The 25,751-nt window shown below is 26.8% G+C and overlaps 2 protein-coding genes across 2 annotated transcripts in view; both read right to left on the bottom strand.

Annotated features, from left to right (window-relative positions):
• LOC135925809 (uncharacterized) overlaps nucleotides 1–884 on the bottom strand; it is a 14,615-nt gene extending 13,731 nt beyond the window's left edge. The window contains exon 1 of the mRNA XM_065461301.1: nucleotides 757–884. Within this exon, the coding sequence (XP_065317373.1) occupies nucleotides 757–859 (103 nt within the window). The 5' untranslated portion in view covers nucleotides 860–884. The remainder of the gene's footprint in view (nucleotides 1–756) is intronic.
• Nucleotides 885–25,751, bottom strand: LOC135925808 (protein PF3D7_1417600-like). The gene is made up of 10 exons (XM_065461299.1): nucleotides 25,639–25,751; nucleotides 14,876–15,429; nucleotides 14,450–14,602; nucleotides 13,584–13,925; nucleotides 12,050–12,103; nucleotides 9,117–9,209; nucleotides 4,467–4,530; nucleotides 3,093–3,746; nucleotides 1,427–1,796; nucleotides 885–1,278 (listed from the first exon to the last, which is right to left on the bottom strand). The coding sequence occupies exons 2-10, from the start codon at nucleotides 15,173–15,175 to the stop codon at nucleotides 885–887; spliced, it is 2,424 nt and encodes an 807-aa protein (XP_065317371.1). The 5' UTR covers nucleotides 15,176–15,429; nucleotides 25,639–25,751.

Here is a 25,751-nt window from a genome sequence, read left to right as displayed (position 1 = left end):
ATATCCTTTAAACAGTGGGTGTCTGTTGATAGAAGTAATCTGGAAACAATAAAAAAATCTTTTCAAGAATTTTTAATCTTTTTTTTAGAAAAAATTCCACCTATGTTACGTCATTCCTTATATTATTATTAAAATTAATATAACACCATCTATATTATCCTTTTTTATTTATAAAAATAATAAAAATTTTAATAAAATTTAAAAAAAAATGGCTATCGAGATTTTTCATTAAATAGTTTAATATAAAGGTTATAAACATTTTTAGAGAGTATCAACACCAAAAAAATATCCCTTCCCAGGAATGTTATTTTTTTATTTTTACCGGAAATACAAAAACACTTAAAATTTTTTGATTTTTTTTAAATATTTTCCAATGTAAAATTTTAAGGGCTATAAAATGATATATTATTTGTAATTTTATCTTAAGTATTTTTTAAGAAAAACAAGATTTAAGAAATCACGCATTATGCGATTCTCTACTTTGAAGGCGTATATCTTTAGATTTGGTTGAGCTAGCACTCTAAAATTTAGAAATTTACAAAAATATACAAAATAAATAACTATCATGCCAAGTTTCGTTTATTTTAAAGATGGTCGTCCGAAAATCGCGTTTTTTTGGTCGATTTGACGTGGAATGACCCATAATTAACTCTATAAAACACCAATAATAGCAAAGGAGGCTAAGTAGCTTAAAAACAGCAATTATTGGGATTAAATAAAAATATTATAATCGCGTGTATTTTATTACAAACTCACCGCTATCATCAATACTCGTAGTACCATTTTCGCCGGGGTTAAGCAAGAATTTGATGCCTTGGCTGCAAACGTCATTTGGCCGACTTTCAAAACTTGTGCTCATCACTAAATTATTAGTGTTACCACCATTATATGACGGCAGGATTATGATTATATAGGTACAAACTATTACTAAGGTGCTGATTATTCCCTGGCAACAAGTTGTGATTTAAGGTAGAGGAGGGCGTCGATGATATAGGGGTGTGATTTTGAGGAGAAACTAGAGATGATGATGAAATATTAGGTGGCAGAGAGACAGAACCAGGGTTAGGGATAAGCCTATTAGTGCCTGGGTCGATCATGTAATACATCATTTGGCCGCCGGTGGCAATGGGGGGTAAAACGCCGTATTGGGAGGATAAATTGTGAGACTGGATATAGCGAACGGGCAGAGGCGCGTTATTTTGTTGAGTTTTGAGGTGTTTGTGATGATGAGCCGGGGTAGGGTTGGAAGATGAGAGAGGATTATCGGTAACACCACCGCTTTATAAAATAAAATTTGAGTTTTAAATGACGATATATTCAATTTTATGAGTGATATAGAAAATAAGGTATCCCCTTATAAATTAATTATATAAACAATAATTCTACATTTGAAAACTAATTTTATTAAAAAAATTAACATATAAACCTAAAATTCCTCTTCTTGGAAGGGGTAGCAGAAGCTGGAGAGTCCAAGCTTGGTAAGGCCTGTAAAGCATTCAAGGGAAGGTGTGCCTGTAAAGGAGCAAGATGGTTCATATTGTTTATATTATTCAAGCTATTCAAGGTATTTAACGGGTTTAATTGAGAGGAATTTATGGCCAAGTTATTCATATGATTGTTGTTGAGGTTGGTAAGTAACATACTTTCCAAATTGGCTTGATTAGAAGAAGGGGCTAGTATAAAGGGGGTACCATTGTGATCCAAGTAGATTTTCACATTATTGAGGTTACTGGCGTTTTCGTTGGTTATCAGCGAGAGATCGTTCAAGATAGAACCTTGAAAGGCGGCTTTGTGGGCTAGATTTCAAGTGAATAGTATATAAAATAAAAATATGAGAAAAAATTAATTAAGTACATAACATTTATACCTGCTTATTTTAATTAATAACCTCCTTTGCAAATAAGCAGTTATAATATATCGTATCTAGAAACATTTCAAAATTTATCATATTTATCTTTGAAAAAGTACCTGTATAGGTACCTAGAATGTCGGAAATTATTGAGAGGGAAAACACACGGAAATGATGATATTATTGCAATAATTGATCATATTAACTTGTAAGTTATGGTTAAGATGCCAGAAAATTTAAAGTTAAAGGAATTAATACAAAGATTAGTAGTTAATCTTTTGAAGTTAATAAATGATAAAACTAGAACTCAGAGAAAAAAGTTAAAAGTTTAATATTAGAATAAAGATAATATGCAATAAAATTTAAATAATCTTTTAATGAATATGATTTTACCATTGTTCTTAATATAAAGTTGTTATGTTATATTAATAAAGTATAGCAATAATTTTCAGAGCATTAGACAAAAATCTGATTTAATAAATAGTTTTTAACAAGCCAGCAGTTTGTTTCTTTAATTTGAAATGTAGCAATAAATTTCAAATAATGCATTGTCACCAGAAACCTTTATGAGCCTTAATTTTTTGATCAAACTCGGTCCAAAGCTGCAGTAAAAGGTTCAGGTCCATATTTAATATTAAAAAAATTCCCAAGCCCATTATAAGTTTCAAATTTTTCCCATGGCCTACGCCCATATTCAAAAATTCAATTACTGAATTAATATAAATAAACGATATTTAAGTGTATTTAGGTAATCATTGTTTACAATAATAAAATTTATCAATATTAGAAGAAAAAAATTGCAGTATTTTTTTTCTTAGGCCCAAATCATTTAAAAAACCCAGGCCTTTGAGAAAATATGATATTAGGCACAGGACCACGGACCATCTTTTGAAAGTCTCTGATTGTCACACAATGGTTTTACCTTATTATTACAAGTTATTGGCCGAAAAAGTATATTAAAATCAATCAGTATCTCGATATATTTTTAAATATTTAGAAACATTTTCTGCAAATAGATAGATAAAAATAAACACTAGTTACTTTAACAATATACCATCCTGCTATGAATGGCCAATGGCTATTATTTTCTGAAAAGTTGATCAATGGAAATATTAATTAGGCATAATAATATGTATTAAAAACTTCTTATCCATTTTTTACTGCGTTATAAATTGACCAAGTAATAAATATAAATTTAACTTTTTTTTACGTTCATTTTATTATGCTATTTTAATGGTATTACCGTTTTCGTCCAAGGACTGCCTTTTCATGGAGTATGTTGGATCCAGAAAAATAAATTTGGAGGGGTCTATGATACCCCGACTACCTATGTTGTTTATATTATTGATTAGATTGCCTTGATGAGCCGGCTTTAATATGTAATCGGCGAGGTTAGAGTTGGCTGCCAATAATTGTTTATCATCTACCAGTGTCTTATTGTCGTATAGGATAGGGTTATTCCCGGGGTTCAGATAATTAAGATGAGACAAGGAGTGTTTAACGTTAGAATTAATATTATTGTGTCCCCCTATTCCCCCTAACATCATAATATGAGAATTTTGAATAGCATGCTGATTATGCAATTGTGGTGTTGGGTGGTTTATCAATAGCAAAGTATTGCCAGTCTGCGATGGAAGCATCAAATTTTTTCCACCCGATGTTTGCAATATAGAATGGTGGTTAAAGCCATTATTAGCTGCCGCTAATAATAAGTGTTGCTGAGAAGGGTGAACTGGGTTATGATGATGAATGAGTAGTTTGGTGTGTTGGTTGGTGTTATTATTATAAGGAGCTGAAATTATGGTGGGGTGCTGATGGGATTGGATCAACGATGGAGTTAGGTGTTGAAGGGAAGGGCTACCGGCAATCAGGTTGATGCCCCGTAATAAAGCGAGAGCTATTATTTAAAAATAATAATGTGGGTAAAGATGTGGGTAAAGATAAATAAGATTTATCATTTTGCGGAGAAAAAAATACTTGTAATTTTATTATAACTATGTTTTATCTATGCCAACGTTGGTTTAAAACAGAACTTGGGAAAATTATAGAACGCTATCTGAACGGAAAAGGTGACACGGAAAGTTTCTGGACATGAACGTTCAAATTTTAATTTAACTTTAAATAATTATAAATGCAGTTTGCTTTACATAACAATATTTACTCATTATTAAGTATTATCAAGTAATTTTAAGAGTATAAAATCATTTTTTTTAAATCAAATTTAAAATAATTTTAACTGTTATAAAATTAATATTATATAAAATAAAAGGTTTAAATTTCAATGGATAATTGTGTTGCCAAGTTATTATATAAAATAGAAATATAATTAGATAATTTTTAGGAACACGTTCCGTGACGTTTCGGAATGTGGAACAGGGTAAATAATTTTTCGGGAAGAACGAAAATTACAAACGCAAAAATGCTTTTGTTCCAAACTCCTGCTTTAAACACATATAAATAAAATTGGTGTGGAATAAAACCCAAACGTTTTGCTCTAAGACTAGAAAAATATTTAAATGTTTCGATTTCTGAACCTATTAAATTATTATCTTCAATTTAAAAACATATCCTTCTATTAATTTTAGGTTGAAAATATCTTTTTTAATATTTAGCTTACAATTAGGGATTATGAGTGGTTTGGTTTTATTGTTGGTTTGAACCTTGGCGGTAGCGTTGTTGACCTATATGGGAAAATATTTGAAAAGAATAATTATAATTAATATGTCATTTATCTTTTTCCACAATAAAAAAAAATTTCAAAAAAACAAATAAAAAAATATTATTACTTACGACATATACTGCCACTATTCAAAAATATCCTGTCGTTTTAATATGAAATTTCAATTTTAAACCTTATTATTTTAAATTTATGAGTGACAAATATTTTAATAAATGTAACTCTTCAAAATGTATGTCGTTAAATTTACCATAATGGTTCACCCATGGTATTCTTTTTATTTAATAATTATCGTCATTAGGAATATTAAATTTAACCATTATAAAAAGTTATTTTTCCCGATATAATATTAGCTAAATTTATCTAAATAAAGAAACAAATTAACAATCAAAAAAATTTATTTTATTACAGATATATTATTTAGCTCTGAATAAAAACTGAGAAGCTCAGAATTTTTTTTCCCTTAATTACTCAGAATTAAAAATACCTTAAAATCTTTTTCTAAAAATACTTACAAGGATATTTATTTGATAAGCTTTAAATAAATCTGAATCGTAAATTATTTTAGTAAAAAAATTCATATATTTCAAAGAACGTTTTGAGAGGAGTTATATTATTTCGAATAATTTAATCCGATTTTCATATATATATAAACATATTTATAAAACAAAAGATTCTGTATTTAAAACAAACCTTAGTTAACAAGTAAAAAATTTTATGGGGAAGGGATATTCGAATGAAGACATAAAATATTCAACTAGATGGTATTGTATTTATTTTTACTCGAAGGTAATTCCAGAACTAATAGAAATCCGTTTAAAATGTTTTAAAAAGAATTCGAAATCATTATCTTAAACTTTCAAATTACGAATTCGTTCTAGTGGAGGAAGCTATATAATATACAAATTCTTAAAATCAATAGTAATAAGAAAAAATATTTCTTAAAAATTAAGTGACTAGTTTTCATTTTTTTTCTGAGCAATTCATTTTTTAATCTGAGTGTTTTAGTTTTATATCCTAGCATTTATTTTTTCTTTTCTTGAACATTAAATAAAATATTCCGAGCATTTAATTTTTCTTCTGAGTGATTAAATAGGATCTTAAAATAAATGGGAAGTGGAAATATTACAATTTAATTTGTAATATTTTAAATAGGCTAAGCAATTGACAACAAAACAAGAAAAAAATATCAAAGGGTACATTGAATTAGAAACATGAGTACATACATAATAGGAAATAGATTTTTATTTTCAGGTTCAAAATAGAATGAAAAAAAAATATAACGAAAACTAACATCAATTTCTTAGCCTCAATTTTACTTAGTTGGAACTTCTTATCGTTAATTTGTTAAGCTGAGTAATTATTTAGACCAATTACGTTTTCAATCAATAAAAAAACAGCAACAAAGGCGATACTAAAGTGTTTATGCATTATGCAACCAAACAACCTACAAAGACTTAGCTAGTGAATTTGTGGGCAATATGCAAGGATCCTCTACATCCCAATCTTATACCAGAGAGCGGCCCGACGAAACCTTCAGTGACGGATCGAGAAGAAAAGGGGACAACCACTCTGATGATGGCAATCACTCCCATATTAACTAGAACAGACGTATTCTGAGAAGATCTATTACTACAATCCATCTAAGGTAAAAGATATCAATTGAATTAAAAACTATTTTTTTGAACCTTTTTATAACCTTAATATATGTTTGTTTACAATATATTAATCTGTGCATGCTTCTACAGGGTCATAGCCATGACCCACCCCCCCCCCCCCAAAAAAAAAATTTTGTCCACAAATTAAAAAAAAATAGTTTAGTTATTAAATTTTAATTTACCATTATTTTTAGAAAAATATTATTTATTTAATTTATCCAAATTAGTAATCAAGTTGTGAAAACCCAAGTATAATTATTCATTATATTTTTTTGAGAAATCCAAGAAAATTTAATAGGAATCAATAATCTACAATTTCTTTCGGCTGAACGTATTACTAATTATATTTATGAACAAAATATTAATTCATTGAATATAATAAGCCAGGCATATTATGGTGCAAACGTCATGTCTGGCCGAAATGGAGTACAAACCCTGCTTCAAAAAAATTAATAAAAGTGCCTTATATACATTGCTACAACTAATGATGCAAAATTGCACCATTTGAGCCCATTTTTAGAAACGGCTATTTCAATATTTTTGCCAGAAAAATATTGTCTAAGCCTAGAGATTTCGCTAATAGATGTTCAAACCTTGCTATCTATAAGCAAAATCTTTAGGCTTGCATAATATTTTTATGGATAAAATACTGATTTAGCCGTTTTTAAATCGACTCAAATGGAGCGATACAAGTTTCTTATGGTTCAAAATTGCTCTAATAATATTGTTATCATTTCTAATTTTTTAAAATTTATTTAATGCATTGTATGATTTTTTAAAGCGTTTTAATGTATCCTGTAAATATACAGGTCATACTCTTATGAGACTTATAGATCAGAGGTGGACAGGTCATTTAGAAACATCTCACATCATTTATGAAAATTTTGACGCTATTGATGAAGTATTATTCAACTTTTCTAATAGAACTCTTAACTCAGAGATTTCCACTCATGATTAAATAGAAGCCTCTGGTCTTTTAGCTCAATGCGTTAATATAAATTACATTATATTGGACATTTTAATTTATGAGGTATTAATAACAATAAATTCATCAAATAGGCATCTATCATCAAATAGGCATCTACAGTCAGAAGGTACTAATATAGTTGATGCTAAAAATTGTATCGATTCCACAATTAATATATTAAAAAATAAAAGAAGTTATAATTCTTTTGATCTGATAAGAATTAAGGCTGAGAAACTTATATCAAAATTTAATCATCCTTCAATACTCATCAAGGGTATGTAAAACGCCTATAAATCTTCAATTTTTTTTTAGTCGATACCAAATTTGATTTTGAAAAGGACGTTCTTTAAAAATGAGTTATTATGAAACTTTTGATTACATTGTAGATCGTTTTTTAGATAGATTTAAATCTTCTATATTTTATATCAGATAAAATAGCACCATTAGAATCATTATCGAACTTATATATGGAAACGTTAGATCATGAAATGAAAATAACAAAAGGATTAATAGCTGCAGAAGTTAAAGAAATATAATTTTAAAAATATCGTAAATATAAAAAAATATAACATCTTGCATTTAAAGGATTGTATGCATAGAGAATTGATGAAAGATCGACATAAACAAAATTTAGTATTAATGGCTTATGGGAAAAAAATAACACAAAATTTAGCTTTTAATACATTTATGTTAAAATTTAAAAATCGTCTTTTATAGTGCGCACAAATTGATCGTTTCAATGCAGCGTTTCAAAGCGCAAATAAAAAAACGTAAACACAACTATATTTAAATTGAATAATTTTTATTTTATTAATATGAAACGTCTAAATTTAAAACAAAAAAATGCTGTCCAATTTAAACGATGCATTTAAAATGCATTATTTGCGTTCTGAAAATCTGCGTTGAAACGTTTGCGCATTATTACAAATTTTTAATAAAATTAGCAAAAAATTTCTGAGTGCCTAACTATTTGTTTTATTTCGAAAAAATGTTGGTCCCCTTTAGTAAACAGTTGGATCCCAGCTGGAAATATCTGGCTATGGCCTTCTGGTCCACAAAGGGTGGTATGTCAGAGAATCTTGACTGTTGTATTAATGTAGATTTTTTAATTTTAATATGTAAATCAACATTTTCAATAAGTTTTGATTGGATGTTAAAAGAATAACAAAAAAATAATATAGATATATTTAAATATTATTGTTAAATTAAAAAATATATTCACTTATGAAATTTATTGTAAACTTATGAAAATTATAAATTTAAAAAATAGAATAAAAATTAATTATTGACTGAAAAATAAATTAGTTTAATTACTCAGCTTAAGAAATTAAGAATAAGAAATTCCAAACAAGTAAAATTGAGTCTAAGAAAATCATCATTGCACCTAGTGTCGTTAAACGGCGCGATTTTTGAAAACGGCTAACCCAATATTATGCGAGCCTCGAGATTTCGTTAATAGATGTCCAAACCTTTCTACCATCTATGAGCAAAATCTCCAAGCACGCGTAATATTTTTTGATTAAAAATTAGGTTAGCTGTTTCTAAGAACCGTTTAACAACACTTTGGTTTGTACCTAAAATATAACGTAATCACATCAAATTATAAAGTACACAAAGTTGTTGCACAATGAAACACAAACTCCAAAGCCGTAATTGTATTTTTAAAATTTAAATTTTTATAATTTTATTATTCTTTTGGTTCTGATAAGCCTATTTTTTTGTAAATATTGACATCCTAGGGAAGAGATGATAGGTATAAAAATATAATTGTTTATTTTTGATTCCTGCAAAATTTAAGTATGAGCGCACTTAAGAGAGTATCTAAAGTAGTTTCGACTAAGTCTCAAGGAGCGAGCGGAAAAACTCAGCTAAGCCACTAAAAGTCGACTAGATCAAAGCTATTAGTCAACCTCAGCACTAAACTTTCGAGTATTGATATTTATTTATTAAATTTGAAAAATAAACTTCGATCTTTCTGCTTTCCACGATGGTTCCATTGAGTTTTTCTCTGGCTTTGTCAGCATCTTCCGAATTTTTAAAAGTTATAAAACCAAATCCCTAGAAAGAGAGAAGAAATAAGATGTTTAAAAAAAATTATTTGGGAAAAAATAGTCTCAGTTTAGCATACTTATCCAGGTATGGGTCAGAATTTTTTTTAAAGCTTTAAACAAAAGGGGGGAAATGAAAATAGAGACTATAGGGATTATAGATGAGCGCGCGTAATGAATGTAGGATTAAAAACATAGAGGAATATAAGTTCTTTTTTTAAAAAAATAATATAGATTTTTTAATAGTCATTTGTGTCTTCATATATAAACAATAAGCGATATATTATTGGTAGAGTTCGGTAAATATTTTTTTTTAACATACAAATCATTAGCTATAGTTTGACATGCTCTAAGGTTAAAAAATTTTTTATACATTTACTTTGATAATCTTTTATACCACAATAACTACCGTGAAACGTGGTGAAATACATCCTTAAGGCTAGGCTACGACATTTAAAAAAACTATATTTTAAGTGGAAAAACTTTGAATTAGCCAAATCCATTTGCTACTAGTAGGAAATCAAAAAATATTTTTTTAATTTTAAAACAGGAAGGAAAAGTATCATAAAAAAATTACAATTTAATATTAATTGGGGGAAAACATGCCTTTATGCTAAACGATCTTTTCAACCATGCCAAAAATAGTAAATAAATGATGTTAATAATATAAGAAAAATTATAATTGGCGCATCATTTAAATTCTGTAAATATAGTATCTTCTAAAATCCTATATAAAGTTTGATGATATATTATATATAACCATGCTTTTGTACATAATAAATACCAAAATAACCTAGTAATACATATAGTGGGTGTGAGCAATATATTAGAAAATTACATTTTTTTTCATCCTCTACCTCTTTCCTGATATAATATAAGCAATTTAATATTGACTAATCAAACCAATAATCGATCATTCTTAATAATTAACCAGAATTTACACAACATGGCATAGGTATAATAAATATAATATCAAGAATATAACGTGTTTCTAATCCAAATATAAAAATTAGTAACTAGTCATTTCAAAAAAAAAAAAACAATAGCTCTGGCACATTATATCAGAATCAACATACACATTTAAAATTTGAAGAAAAAAAAATACTTGCTTTTTTAAAGGAAAAAAATGTTACGCATCAAAATAACTTTTTTCGAAATGCATTTCCTTGAATAGAAGGCAAATGGTTATTGAATAATACGAATATTTAATATCAAAGTAAAATATCCAAATGCAAAATTCAAATATAATAGAATTTTACCTATTTATCATGTCTTTGCTTCATATAACTTATTACAAATATAACAACTATAATACTTTCTCTACATCTTTGTTTATGTATGTATAAAAAAATAAAAAATTATAATTTTTTTTGCTTTATTTTAATATTGATAAAAAAATAATTTTTACACAGCCAGCTGGACTTGATTTTTTAAAAAACAATAATCGCTATTGGCAAAATTCTGATATAGTTATGTAAAATGAAGATTCTAACTCATATAATATCAAATAAAATTTTTAATAAAAGGTATAACTATTAAAATCTGTCAGTTAGTGACTATAATTTATCATTTTTTATAACATATCAACTAACTTTTTAATCATATTCATAATTATAACTAATAAAAATCTTATGCAAGAAGAAAGGATTAACAAAAATAGGTAATCAAGGAAACAATAGGCTATTTTTTTTATTATCTTTTTAAAGTAATTAATTTTAAAAGCAGTTCTTGGGTGTAGGCTATTTTTTGGTCCCTCTCTTTTCCTCTAAGCCTATAGACGCTTTAATAACATTTCTTCAGAATTGTTGTGCGTACAAGTACGTGCAGCTTGCCCACAAACGTGTGGAGGGCTCCTCATATTTTTTTCCCCCCTTAAATTAATAAATTCCAATTAGATGGAAATGAGGAAAACCTAGCGTTGCTCTGTTGTATTATTCAACGTTAGAGGGCGAATGCGCTATATATCACGTATTACGTATAAAATAAATTCTCAAAAGTAAAACAGTAAACCTGTCTAATTTGAACATTAAAATTTATAATAGTAATAGTCAGTTTAAAATTAAAAGGTGAGATATATGTTAGGGTCAAAATTAAAAGGTTAGAGATATGGGTAGGGTAAAAAATAAAAGGTCAAAGATATAATTACAAGATTAAAGAGATATAGATTAGGGTTACAGTTAAAAGTTTAGAAATATGGATTATTAGGAATGAAATGAAAAGTTTAGAGATATGGGTTAGGGTTAATATACTGGTTTAATAGAATCTAGTCGTGCTATAATGTGGGCAAAAGCCTGCGGAACTGATTTGGTATAGTAGGGCTGATATATATGTGATGGCAAGAATTCATTTCGTTAATAAATAATCATATTCGACATTTTGAAGTCATCACTCTAGGGTAGTAAATTAAAACAGAGACTCGGACTCTAATTCTCATCTAAATCTGTATATATTTACAAGGAGACCATTCACTATTTTTAGGGAGGCAGCAGTTACCTGTGCATGTAAGAGACAACCAACTTACTGAAACTCTCACAGGAAGATAACGCCCATTGCGGATTAAATAGGGAAGGGCTTGGTAAGTAAGTGTATTTATTTAACAATATGCTCACATGATACATGATCGATTACTTTATACTGAAAAATTTAATGCTTTATATTTTTTTTAACAGATGCAAATTTTTGCCAGAAAAATAAAACAATTTTTTTTATAAAAAATAAAAAAAAATTGTTTCCCATTGTTTTCTTGAATACCCAAAAATATATAAATCTAATATAAATTTATCAGATGAAAATAGGTTTATAAATTATATAAAAAATAAGATCATGCAAAATCACGAGCATAAATTTTACTTTAGATCCTCTTTCATTGAATATGATTTCGGCATCGAGGATGGGCCCATATTCCTTCCAATAAAATATGAGAAATAGTAAATTAAAAATTTAATTTGTCAAATAAGCAAAATAAAAATATTAGACAGGCACGACAAATGACTTGTAAATTGTAATAGTAGTATACCAAGCTAACTTCCTTTTTTTCTTTTGTTGTAATATAATTTTCCTTTAATTTCTTTGGTTATAAACAAGTATTCAATATCAAGAAAATATTAGGGCAAAAAAATATTTCTGTGAAATCATTACGGCTAATATATTGCAACGAAAACATTACTGGGAATCATAGTTGAGTAGGCTAAACTTACTTCTTTTTAATTCCGCGTTTTATTAAGGTCTTTATTAAGCTAATGCGAAATAGCAATAGCTAAATTTAAAAATAATAAAACCATCATCATCTTATGCTCCAAAAAATAGTTAAACAGTTCTATTTTAATAAAGGAATTCCACAATAGTAGTCGTTTTGGCAAATAATTTGTCTAACCATCTTCTCCAATAAAATACATATATTGAATAGTTAAATTTGTTTAAAATAAAATAGATATAGCATCTGTGTATATACATGTCATCAGCTATCAATTGACATTCGATTATCGAAAAAGCTCATTTATTATGTATTCTTTCAATAATTTTTAACAATTTACTTGCAAGATAATATTATACTGAGGTAAAAAAAAAATTATAACATGTTTTTTAATCTAAATCCATAATTCTCTAATTACCGGAATATTAAAAAAAATAGCGATTGAAATAAAAATCATTTATGGGTATTTTTTGAAAATATAGCTCAACTTTAAAGAAAGCGCAAATTGATTAACTTACGCTCTTTGGCACGGGAAAGTAGATTGAGCTAAATTCGCTAATTTTTAGCCCTTACCCAATTATATTGGAAATGCATTACCGCGAATATACCAGCGAGAAAGATACCACAAAAATATCATAGCGAATAAAATCCGAAAACATATTGATGAAGTTAAGTAAATCATTTACATAGTTAATTTATAGTACTGTAACCCAATATATAATATAATATCCCTAGAGACCCAGGACTATAAATATTATTCTTAACTTTAACGCCCCCCCCCATCAAACTTTAACATGGAATGCATTTGCGGTAATGTTTTAGCTGTAATTTATTCCGAGGAAATGCATTCATGGTAATATACTAACAGTAATAAATTTGCGGAAAAGATTAGTGGTAAATGATGTGATATGACTTTTTTTTACCCTGCTACGTAAAGGAGGTTGAAAAATAAAAGAATCGTTTAATTTTTAAAAATGAGTTTTCAATCTGCATATTTGAATTACAAATATAATGAAATGGATTTGATGAGAATAATAATGAATTTTAACCTAAAACCTGTGGCCTTTTAACTTAATTAGTGTATTTTTAAGTTGATAGTGTTCTATTCTGTGATAGTTTTCGTCAACTTTACAGTTTATAAAGTGTCATTAATTCTGTAAATATTAAAAATAAATAAATAAGGATTTTTACGGTGAAAAGAGCTTTTAAATCGTAATCCCTATATTTGAATGGTATATTAGATATATGCAAACGTTTGCTATTGGCGTGAATTGTGTTTTCATCGAATATTTTCTCTTCGCATTCCTTGGTGATGTTAGAAATGTCACCAAAGATATCAGTAGATGTGGCGGTTGTTATATTATGGTTATTGGATTCATTTGTAGGAGTTAAAGAAGGTGATATTATTGATGATTTAATCATGTTTAATGGGTCTAAATTATCTGGATTCTCATCTGGGATCACTAAGGGATCATTTATCAGGCTTAAGTCAAGTTTGGAATCCGGCTGAGAATTGATTGAGTTGTTTTTGTCCTTAAATTATAAGATAACTTTATATAAATTGTATATCGTATACAGATTAAAATATAAGTAAATGAATGGAGTAAAAAAAGAAACTCTAGGAATTGTTTATTAATCATTTACATAACTTTTTTGAAGGTAAATTTTAAAAAACATGAATATAATTCATATAATTAGAGGTGTAATGATAATGCTTTTTAATCCAATTATACCGATACCGATATCAAATTGATATCGGCCATTCATATTTTTAATAATAACATTATGGGGAAATAAAATTTATACATATTAATAATAAAACAACTGGGCTAACCCTATTTCAAAAAATTATATATTTTTTTAAAAATTCCATGATTTAATATAACCAACATATATAATTTTTTATCCGCCATTATGATATATGGCCAGTTTAATGATATTAGCCGATAATTGATATTTTCAACGAATTATCGGGCCTATATCATATATATATATAAATGGATATAGCCTCATTATCCTACAAATACTAAACATAAATATATATACAAGAACTTAACTATGCTAATATTCGTTTGTTCGACTAATGTATTTTCAGTAAACCGATTAGATAAAGAAATCGCCAAGTTGTGATTCTCAAATAAGTTTGAGTAGAGATAGGAATCCTTTTCAACAACGATGCCATTGCATAGGATAGTGTCATTATTCGTATTCTTATATTGTCAATAATAAGTGTTTAATTGTTATATTATTTAAAATCGAATTTATAATGATGTTGATAGCAAATATAAATAATATGTGCATATTATTATACTAAAACGAACCCATCTTACGTTACATATAATTAACAATATTAGCCTTCAACGTTTAAATTTATATTTTTTTAAACGTATATAAGCTACCTTCCCCTCGACAAGAGTTAAATAAGTGTGATAGTATAATTTGTATAGTGGTAATCTTAAACATTATTATATTATAAAATTTACTTGATTTTCCTTCGAGCTCTCATTTGAATTCTCTTTTGGGTCAGAAAAACATTCAAGATCCTCTATATCCACCTTAATGGTAATATCATTATTTTCATTCGATGATAATAATTCTTCTTCGTAAAAGATAGAATTTTCTGGATTTAATTTATCTTTAAGTGTATCATCAAGGAATTCGATACAGTTATTGGTAATCGCATTGATATTATCATCAATGTTACATGGTAATGGGGGATTTATGTGATCAATAGGGGAGCTGGGAGGTAAAGGTGGATTATTGAGGCAAGTGTTATCTTCCATGGATCATCCTTTTTTTAATTTAACAAAAGTATCTTACAGCCTCAGGTAAGTCTCCATTCTAATTTAATAACTGAATTCAAATGTGAACGAAAAGATGTTTAGAATTTTAGTTATATGATATGTGTGGGAAAATTAATTCATGAATTGACATAAGGATTTGGTTTATTATAACGAATATTTTCTAGGTGGTTTTAAAAAATCATTTTTTTTTATCCTTTGTTAGATTAATTTATCGCCGATTCACATATCATTTTCTATTTAAAATAAAAAAAATATTTTTGATAATTTAATAATAAAATTTAGTAAAAATCTATAACAAAATCAATAAAAAAAATAAAACATATAATCAATATAATCGATATAATTTGTTTTTATAAATTTCACGAATAAAAGGAGAGCTTAAATAAAAACCGATTTTTTTGAATATAATAAGCACGAAAAATAGATAATTTATAAATTCTGGAAATTTTGTAACATTTTTTTTTAAAGGTAAAATAAATTAAGAATCCAGGATATTTAAATTTTAAAATATATTTGGTTCATAACTTTGCAATTTTCTTGTGCCGGCTTCTAATTATGATATTTAAATATTTTTTAAAAATACTGCTATCGTCTGACTCTATACTGTCGATTCTTTTATCTTTTTAGAACATCCTTTTTACATTCAAAATATTTTTAATGCTCGATTGGTTAAATCAGTAGTGGCTTAGCTAGTCTATCCAAGGAGGGGGCGTAAGATTTTTTTGGGGGGAGAGGGAGTTTCGCATCATCTTAGCCTTACTAAATATCTAAAAAATATTGAAATTATCATATACCAATTTTAATTTAAGTTAGATTATATTAATTGCCCGGCCTTCGCTTGTTAGCCTAATGCCAGAATAGAAAATATAGAAGAACTAAATATCTGATTTGCGCTAATATTCATTGCCAGACTAGTACTTATTAATTCCGACCCGTTTTCAAACCACAAAAAAAGAGCGAGTAAACAAAATGGAGACTATCACGTCAAGTTTTAAACGTGAAAACCTGGCTTGTGGAAACCCTAATTCTGAATATGTAATGTTTAAGATTTTATTGCCTTAATCTCTTTGATTGATAGTTTAAAGCGAAAAGGGAGAATATGGAAGTTAAAAATATCTAGCTTGTTAATATTTTGTGCCTTACTTATTAATTATAACTTTCAATCAATTTTACCAACCATAAAATAGAAACCAAAAAGCTAAAAAAACCATAATATCATGCCTAAAGCATGTCAGCCAAACTTTTGGAACCATCAATTTTGAAATTTATATGCGTCGTATTTAGTACACATTTTGGCGCTTCATCTCGTTTGGTGGCAGTTTAAAGAAAAAGGCATTATTGTTAAAATAAGAAAAAATTGTCAAGATTGGCATCATTCTAGTGAAAATTATAGAAGCACTGAATATCTGAGTGGGCATCTGGTTAATATTTCTCAGTTCCAGTCAATAAACAGAAATCAGTTATAAGCTAAATAAAAAAACTATAACGGCAAGCCTTAGCGAGTCTTAAATATCGGATTTTAAATTGCAATTCAAAAATCAAATAGGTTTAAATAAATGAGGGTTTCAATTTTCCTGATTCAAATATTTTTGAATCTTATGATTTTATAAACTTTATAAAGATTATAGGTAAAATTTTACTATATTTTGAACGAGTTATATTTTCAAAAATTTAATATAAACTTGAATCTCATATGAAAAGTAGTTTTAACTATGCCAAACTTATTAACACTTATATTCTAAAGCTTCGCTCAATAGTAATAGTGAACTATTATACATTTTAGCTACTTCAATCCGTTTGCTAAACAGTAAAATAATATGTCTGTAGTTTTGATGATTTTATAATTTAATATGTGCAGCATAAAAAAAAGTCTTTATAATTTTTAGAAAATTGATTATGGTGAAATTGAAAACGAAATCGAAAATTTTTTCCCTGAGGCGCCAATATTGAGTGATTGTTTAGTAAGGTATTAATAATTTTAAGATTGCTGCTATACTTGGAAATAGAAAGGTCAAATGTCCATCCCTTACTAATTTAGCGTCTTTGGAAAATCCAGGTTTTTAATTTTTTTTTTATCATGAAAATTTGATTATTCGTAATTTTTTAGAAATCTTTCGTGCACCTTTTTAATAGAAAATTAAGGAAGGGTTTATGAATATAAAACGAAACGAAATGAAAATTTCGTCTAGATATGAATATAAAAATATTATGAAAACGTAAAATTTTATTCAAGCATATTTTCCAAGCGGAAGGAGATCACAACTGACCCCCCCCCCTGTCCATGCTATTATAAACAATAATGGAAAAGAAAATTAAGTATAAATTAGATAATTTTTAAAATAATGACTAATTCAAAATAATCAGAAATAAAAGCATTCAAAGTAAAAAAACCAAAATTTTATATGTAACCTTGCCAAAGACTTATAATAAGTGAGCCTAAAGCTCTCCATAAAAATTTATGAAGAAAACCTTCACCTAATACTGTTTCTCACTCTTAGAAAAACACAAGCAACATGAGTAAGGTATGGGGAATCAAAAGAAACGTTTCTTAAAGGCGTTATCCCTACAGTGAGATGCCAACCAAGTGAAATGCCAAAGTTCTATCGTTGTGTTTATAAAAAATCAATATTTTTTAACGGATTTTTTTTGATGAAAAATAAATAAAAAAGCCAATAAAATAATTTATTTAGCATCATTATCAACACAGCTGTTAGTTAATTTTTTTAGGCGATTTGAAATGGATTTTTTATTATATAATATGGCATGTAATGTATATGCTATGCACATTGATAAGAATCTTATAAGGAAGGGGATATTACTATTAGATTTTTTTAAAATCCTGGTATCAAGATTGAGGTTAGAGCCTTGCAAATTCAAATATTCTCGGCCCGAATTCTTATTTATTAATATTTAAGCCCAAGTTGGCTTTACCAAAATTTACATTTATTTTTAAGCTTGACCCGAATCTCTATTCTAAGCGGGAGCCAGGTTAGGCCCTAAATTTTTAATTGAAAAATATAAATTAAATTCATTTTTATAAAATACAATAAAAATCACCATTATATAAATAGAAAATGATAATTAATTTCTTTGGACGAAATATTTTAAAGAAGAATTTCAAAATAAAATTAGAATATTGCAAATTTATTTTTACGTATGTTTCCTTCAAAAAAAAATAATCAGGCCAGATCAGATAATATTAAATTTTTTATGGGCCATATCAAGAAAAGAATTTTATCGGCCACATAGAATCAAATTTTTAACAGAAATTAGGCTGTGCTAATTTCTAATTCACATGTAGTGTCTTTCCTTAGGTTCTATATTCTGCCAAGAAATCTATTAAAGAAACAGAATCTAAATATTTTTTTATATTACAAATACTCAATCTTCTACATTTTTCATTGCCTTAATTAGTGTTGTTAAACGGCTGTTTCGATTTTTAAAACGGCTAACTCAATATTTTAGCCAGAAAAATATTGCCTAAGCCTCGAGATTTCGCTAATAGATGTCCAAACCTTTGTTCCTTCTACAAACAAAATCTTCAGGCGTGAGTAATATTATTCTAGATGAAATATTGAGTTAGCCGTTTTAAAAATCGGCTCAAAACGAGCCGTTTAACAACACTACCTTAATACTAAACTTTAAATCATATCCTACTCTTTTTCCCATTTTCTAAAGTGAACTTCAAATTTCTATTAGAAAAGTGTCGATCATAAAAGGAAAAGGACCGATCAAAAAAGGAAAAATCCGATCAAAAAAGGAAAAGGTCCGATTATAGTTAAGGAAAAGTACTAAAAACATAAAATGATAGAACCAAAAAAGGAAAAGTTAATCAAAAATAAAGTACCAATGACTTAAGAAAATCAATCAAAAAAAATGCACCAAAGCTTAGGAAAGGTCTGATCATAAAAGGAAAAATGTCAATCAAAAAGGGAAAAATCCAATTGAAAATGAGAAAGTGTCAGTCAAAAAAAAGAATTCAAGTTTAATATTCCTGAAATATCATTTTTGATAAAATTTTGGTTATATTTAATTTTCCTTATCATATAAATAATTTAATTCAATTTTTGTCATTCTTAATTTATTTTCCTTCTCATTTTTTATTATTATTTTCTAAATCTTTTTATTAAAATTTCATTTTTCTTCAATTCTCTATTTTAACCAATGTTTTTTCCCCTACATATTAAGTGTCTTTATCATTTTTTCTTCTTATATTTTTTTTCAAATTTAATTTTTTTACTTCTCTTTATCAATCATATAATTTTCATAAATATTTGTCAGAGGCCTGCAGTGGCCCCTACAACGGGGAGGGGGGGGGGGTCCGAAGCAACTGCTTCAGTAAATTTGAGTGGGAGTACTTTTTTTTAAATTTTTTATTTTAAAATTTTGAGTGGGGGTGGGGGAACTTTTTTAAAAAAAATTTTTATTTTAATATTTTTTTTTTATTGTTTTGCTACATCCATCCATAACCAATTGATCTCTGGTTTGTGTATGTAATAATAAGACCCCCCCCCCACTTATTTATTAATTTAATATGTATTGGCGGGAATTTTAGATAGATGTTTAGTAAATTAGGTTGTTATCCGAGATTTCTTGTCATAAATTATTTTCCCAATTTCAACATATGCCTAAAAATATTAACCAAAAAAAGTGTGTTAGAAAAAAATATAATATCTGAATCTTTTAATGATCATGAAATTTAATAGTGATATTATTGTGCATGAATCTTCACAGGCACATATGATGGCCGATTATGGAAAGCTTTCACACAAAAATTCCATATTACAATTTATAATACCCCAGAAAGAATGTGTGGATAATAACCGTTCTATCATAAGAATATTAATAAGATGTCTAGGTTATTTAATATCTCGTAACCAAGCCTTCTGGGGGAACAGGCTACAAGAAGGCAATATGGCGGGCCTTATTAAACTCATTGCAGATTCTGAACCTGTACTGTGAGAAAAACAATAAGGGATTAAAAACGAAATAATATGCAAATCTATTAACATATAATAACATAAATATTCTCATTAAACCATGAAAAATATGGTTATAAAAAAATTCAAAATGAGATTGAATTTAACAGGTGCTTTTCAATCATAGTTGATGGCACATATGATGTTTCGAAATCAGAAGCAATAGCTTTGACAGTAAGATATGTTGGAAATAGTGAGACGCCGAAGCCTGTTGAAAGACTGATTGGCATATATTGTACGGGAAATACCACAGGTCTCGATATTAAGTATAATATAATGTCCAAACTTGGCTCGATGAATTTACCCCTTGAATTCCTAGTTGGGCAAAGTTATGATGGCGCCTCAAACATGAGTGGAAGAATCAATGGTGTGCAGGCCTTGATTAGAGCAGAGGCGCCAAAGGCAGCTTTTATTTGGTGTTATTGTCATTGATTAAATTTAATCATTGTTCAATTATTCCAATCAATTAAAGAACTTCGAAATATTCTAGGAATACTAGATGAGATTTATATCTATTTTAATGGTAAAAAAAGATATGAGATACTCAAAAAATTTTAGTGTAATGATCTGAAAAAATCGCAACGATTTCTACGCATCAAGAATACTACTCGGTACGGTAATAGTACCTTATTTATTTATATTTAAAATGTTTTTTTATTTAGAAGCTGGCTATCGTCATATAAAGCTATTGTAAATTTTTTTCTACTTTATGATGCCTTGAGGGCAGCTTTAACAAATTTAAAGGATTCTGAAGATCCTGCCACTTCCACTATGGATAGTGCTGTCTTTAGAATAAAAAAATTTGATTTCATCATATCACTTAGTGTTTTGGATAAAATATTGTTGATAACAAGTTTGGCTTGTACAAAATTGCAAACCATTTCGAAGGATATAGGGTTTGCAATAAATCAAATTCAATTGGCAAAAGATTGCTTGATTAATTTGAGAAGTATAATATAAATTATTGTCTTAATTATTTTTAAATCTAATAGATAATAACACTGAATTTTTGGATGTTTTTCAAAGGCACAAGATTTTATGAAGGAGAGAAATCTACCTTTTGATTTTGAAAGTTCTATACTTCAAACATTACAATCCAAAAAGGAGAGGAGGTATATATACTTTCATCATTAAATATAGAAATTTTTTTTAGCTTTAAAATAGGTGTTTTATGCTGCACTCGATTTAATTATTATGCAGTTTAACGATGAAATTTTTACATCAAACATCATTTTTTACGCCAAATAATGTGGCAGAAAAATCAATTATTAAAGAAGATATCGAGGATATCTGTGAATTTTACAATTTAAATTAAAGTCAAATTTTCGAAAAAATGTTGAAGTTTAGAAATATTTATAAGATGGCCAAAATGGGAAATGTAATTATTACTCATGACCTAGAGGTTCAAGAATCTAAAGATTTGTCAGATTCTGAGAATTGTAAATTTATTTAATTAAAATATTTTTACAAATACATTATTTAGCTTCTTCTGATGATGATGAAAAATCAGGGACTTACGATTCAGATTGGAAAAACTATTCATTTATTTTACATTGTCGTCTACTTTTAAATTTTTCTGCTTTCCCTAATTTAACAATTTTATATAAATATTTATTAACCATTCCTACAACCTCATGTACTGCCGAAAGAGTCATGAGTAAAATTAAATTAATTAAAACAAGACTTCGTAGTACCATGAAAGATTCATTTCTCAATAATTTAACCATATTATCAATGGAAAAAATTTATTTAAACAATTAAATATTGATGAAATTATAAATTCTTTCGCTTTCTCGTTCTCTAATTTATCTAAATTATTAATTTAAAAATAATATTTATAAAGTATATATTTGCATTTTATTTATATATATTAAAAATTGATGCAATAAAAATTATTTTTGAAATTTATGGGTGTCATAAAATAATTATCATTTTTTCGAGGGGGGGGGGAGTACTTTTAAAGGGGGTACTTTTCAGAAGGGTATTCTGCTTCATTCGCTCAGAAAGTGTAGGGGCCACTTGAGGCCTGCAGGGCTACATCAAAACTGTAATTTTAATTATTTTTATGAATACTTGTAATTTTTATTATTTTTATGAATTTTTAATATAATTGTATTTTTTTTTGCATATTAAAAAAAAATATATATGAATGAAAAAATTTTAAATAAAAGTCAGTGTATGGTTTTATAATTCAAGAAACTTATTTTTGTGGTATAAATTTCGAGATTGGTTTCGTAAGACTTTACCGAATTATTAATTCTAGGTTCAATTAATTTCAAGTCTCGCCCACGAGCCTTGACAATTTTATTACAATTCATATAAGGATCTGTAACAGTTTTTATAAATAGAACTAAGAAATGCTTATCAATATTTTATTCTTTAATTTATACAATAAATTTAAATATTCAGCAATTGCATATTTATTTAATGATGTTATCTATTTCATTTATGGCTATACCAATATTAAATAAGATTGAAAAACTAATCCAATCCAATTATCCTTATTTTGGATAATTTTATTTCATATTAGATAAGTTTATTGAGATTTCAAACCTCCCAATTTCATATCATCTACTGAAGGAGATTTTAAATTTGAAAATTCTAATTTAATTTGAAATGTATCCCAGAATGTGTAAATATCTAACTTTTAAATTTCAGAAAATTTAACCATGAACTTTTGTGGATAATGTAAATAAAGTGTTTCAAAAACTCTGGCAATATCTCTGAAATTGAGTGTGGATACTCTATACATATTGGAATGATAGTAAATTATTCATTTTGTTCAAATTATGGCTGTGCCGATATTCAAAATCGAGCGATATTTAGCGTTTTCCAAAAATATCGGATCGGACCGATAACTGTAAAAACCGATCTGATCCGATCCGATCTTTTTACTTTTATTTTTTTATTTTTTATATATATATTTATTTTACATTAATAATATTTTCTAAATATTTTTTTTTAAACAATGCAAATGCACAATACCCTTAAATTTTATTTATTTTTTAAAATAGATTTATAGTATTTTAAGTTTTTTTTATAATAAACACCCAAAGTTTTATTTATTTTATATCTTTTTAAATAATAACGCTTTTATTATTTATACCTTAAATAAAAAAAAATTTTTAAATATGGTATCTGAATTAGGGAATATTTTACAAATGACAAAGATAATTTTGCAAAATGCTTTATCTGCGGAATTATAATTTCACGGGGAGGAATAATCGAAAATTCATTTAATACTACCAATATCTGTAAACTTTTTTTAATTATTGTAGAAATAAAAAAATAAAATTAAATGCATAATTCGAATTTTTGTATAAAAAATATTGATTTCTTAATTAAATTTGGTTCAAAGGGGGGTGGTGAAATATCAATATAAATATCAGATCAGTTTTAAATATTGGAAAATATTGGATTGGATATGTAAAAAAATATGTGGATCCAGCGCTAGTTCAAATACATACAAATAAACAATTATTTGATTCAATTTATTTCAATAAAATTATTTGAAATAATTGTTAATTCTTTTTAATAAATAATCAGTATTAAAGACCTATCAATTGAACAGTTGATGTGACTAACAAGGTACATCAACTAATTATGAAGTTATTCAGAGTTGGAACTAATTTACTGTCAAGGTTTAAATAAAGAAGAACAATAAGAAAACTCCTTGCCCTAAAAATTGGCTTTGGCATTGCAAATTAAATTAATATACATTTTAATTAGGGCTGTGCCGATATTAAATATCGGATCGGATCAGTACCGATATTTAGCGTTTTCCAAAAATATCTGATCGGGCCGATACCTGTAAAAAACAGATCCGATCTTTTTACTTTCCTTTTTTTTGTTATTTTATGTATATTTATTTTACATTAATAATATTTCCTAAATAATTTTTTATTTAAACAATGCAAATGTACAACACCCCTCAGATTTTATATATTTTTTAAATAAATTTATAGTATTTTAAAAGTTTTTTTATAATAATAGAAAGGAACACCCAAAGTTTTATTTATTTTAAATCTTTTTAAATAACGCCAATTTTTTTATTTATACTTTAAATAGAAGAATTTTTTTAAATATGGTATCTGAATTATGGAAATATTTACAAAAGACAAAGATAATTTTGCAAAATGCGTTATCTGTGTAATCATCTGAGTCTGCCTTCAGTATGGCAGGAGATATAGATAGTCCATATTGTAGAAGCTTATTCCCAGAAAATCTAGAGGCTCTCATATTTATTAAAAAAATCTAATATATTATAATTTTATATATTAAATATTACAATTTTATAATTCAAACATAAAATGGATATATTATTAAATATATATTTTTTTTATTATAGTCTTAATTGTAGAAATAAAAAAATTAAATTAAATTCATAATTCGATTTTTTGCATAAAAAATATTGATTTCTTAATTACATTTGATTAAAAATCAGTAAAAATATCGGATCGGTATTGGATCAGGGTTGAAGCTATATCGGATCGAATAGGTGAAAAATATGTGGATCGGCACAGCCCTAATTTTAATTTTGTTAATCTTGATCAAATGTCTTTATTTTGTTATATTAGATGTGCAATAAAAAAAATTAAAAAAATTTGGTCAATATAAATATATTTTTAGAATTATTATATATTTAAAAAAATTATTTGAATCATTTAAATAGAATCCTAATAAATTTTATTTTTTTTATTAAAAAAAAGTAAATCAATCTATTTAATTAAATGAATCAAATACAAATAATGTAACATTTGACCCCCCCCCCCACCCATGCCCATCCACTTATGTTTATTTTTGATCAAATTAGATGTTTCAAATTTAAAAATAGCAAATATTTAAAATTCATAGATTTCATATTTTAAATATGAAATATTATATTTTAAACATATTTTATTAACAAAGGAAAAAAGGGAATCAAATTATTATTATTATATAAAAAATTTAAATATTTTAAAAGATATTCTTTATTTGTTATATTATTTGCAATATGAAATGGATTTTGAAATATTTAACCAGTCACATTTAGCCATAAACATTGTCTATATCTTAAATGAGATTATTTTTGGAAGGATATCAAAATTTAAATTGATAAATTATCAAGAAATAAAAATATTTTTAACCTTTTTTAACCTTTTGGGAATAAAAACAAACAATAAAAACAAACACTTAATCTTTTGGGATAATACTGGGGAAAATTTTGGGGGAAGTAAGTTGGGAAAATTAAATCAATTTTAAAAAATTAACTTTAGGTTAAAATATAAAAAAAAATAAGTATCATTAACTAATTTCTTTCCTAGCATGTTGGACTATGTCCCAGCAAGGAGAGAGCAATAATTATGATTGGAAAATAACTTCAAATATTAATATTCTCATCACATATATAAATTTTATATTCTATATCTTAAAAAAAGCAAACAGAATTTTGAAAAAATTAATTATGAAAATTTTCACATTTACCTTTACGATGCGAATAAATAAACTTAGATAATAGCGAACTATGATAATAGATTAAAAACCATATGGGAAAAATGGTTGGTATAACATTCATATAAAAACGAATTCGGTACGAA

Source organism: Gordionus sp. m RMFG-2023, chromosome 3 (assembly GCF_954871325.1).
Source record: "Gordionus sp. m RMFG-2023 chromosome 3, tfGorSpeb1-WG-v2, whole genome shotgun sequence".
NCBI classification, from domain to species: Eukaryota; Metazoa; Nematomorpha; class Gordioida; order Chordodea; family Parachordodidae; genus Gordionus; species Gordionus sp. m RMFG-2023.
This window is presented reverse-complemented; position numbering and strand designations above follow the sequence as displayed.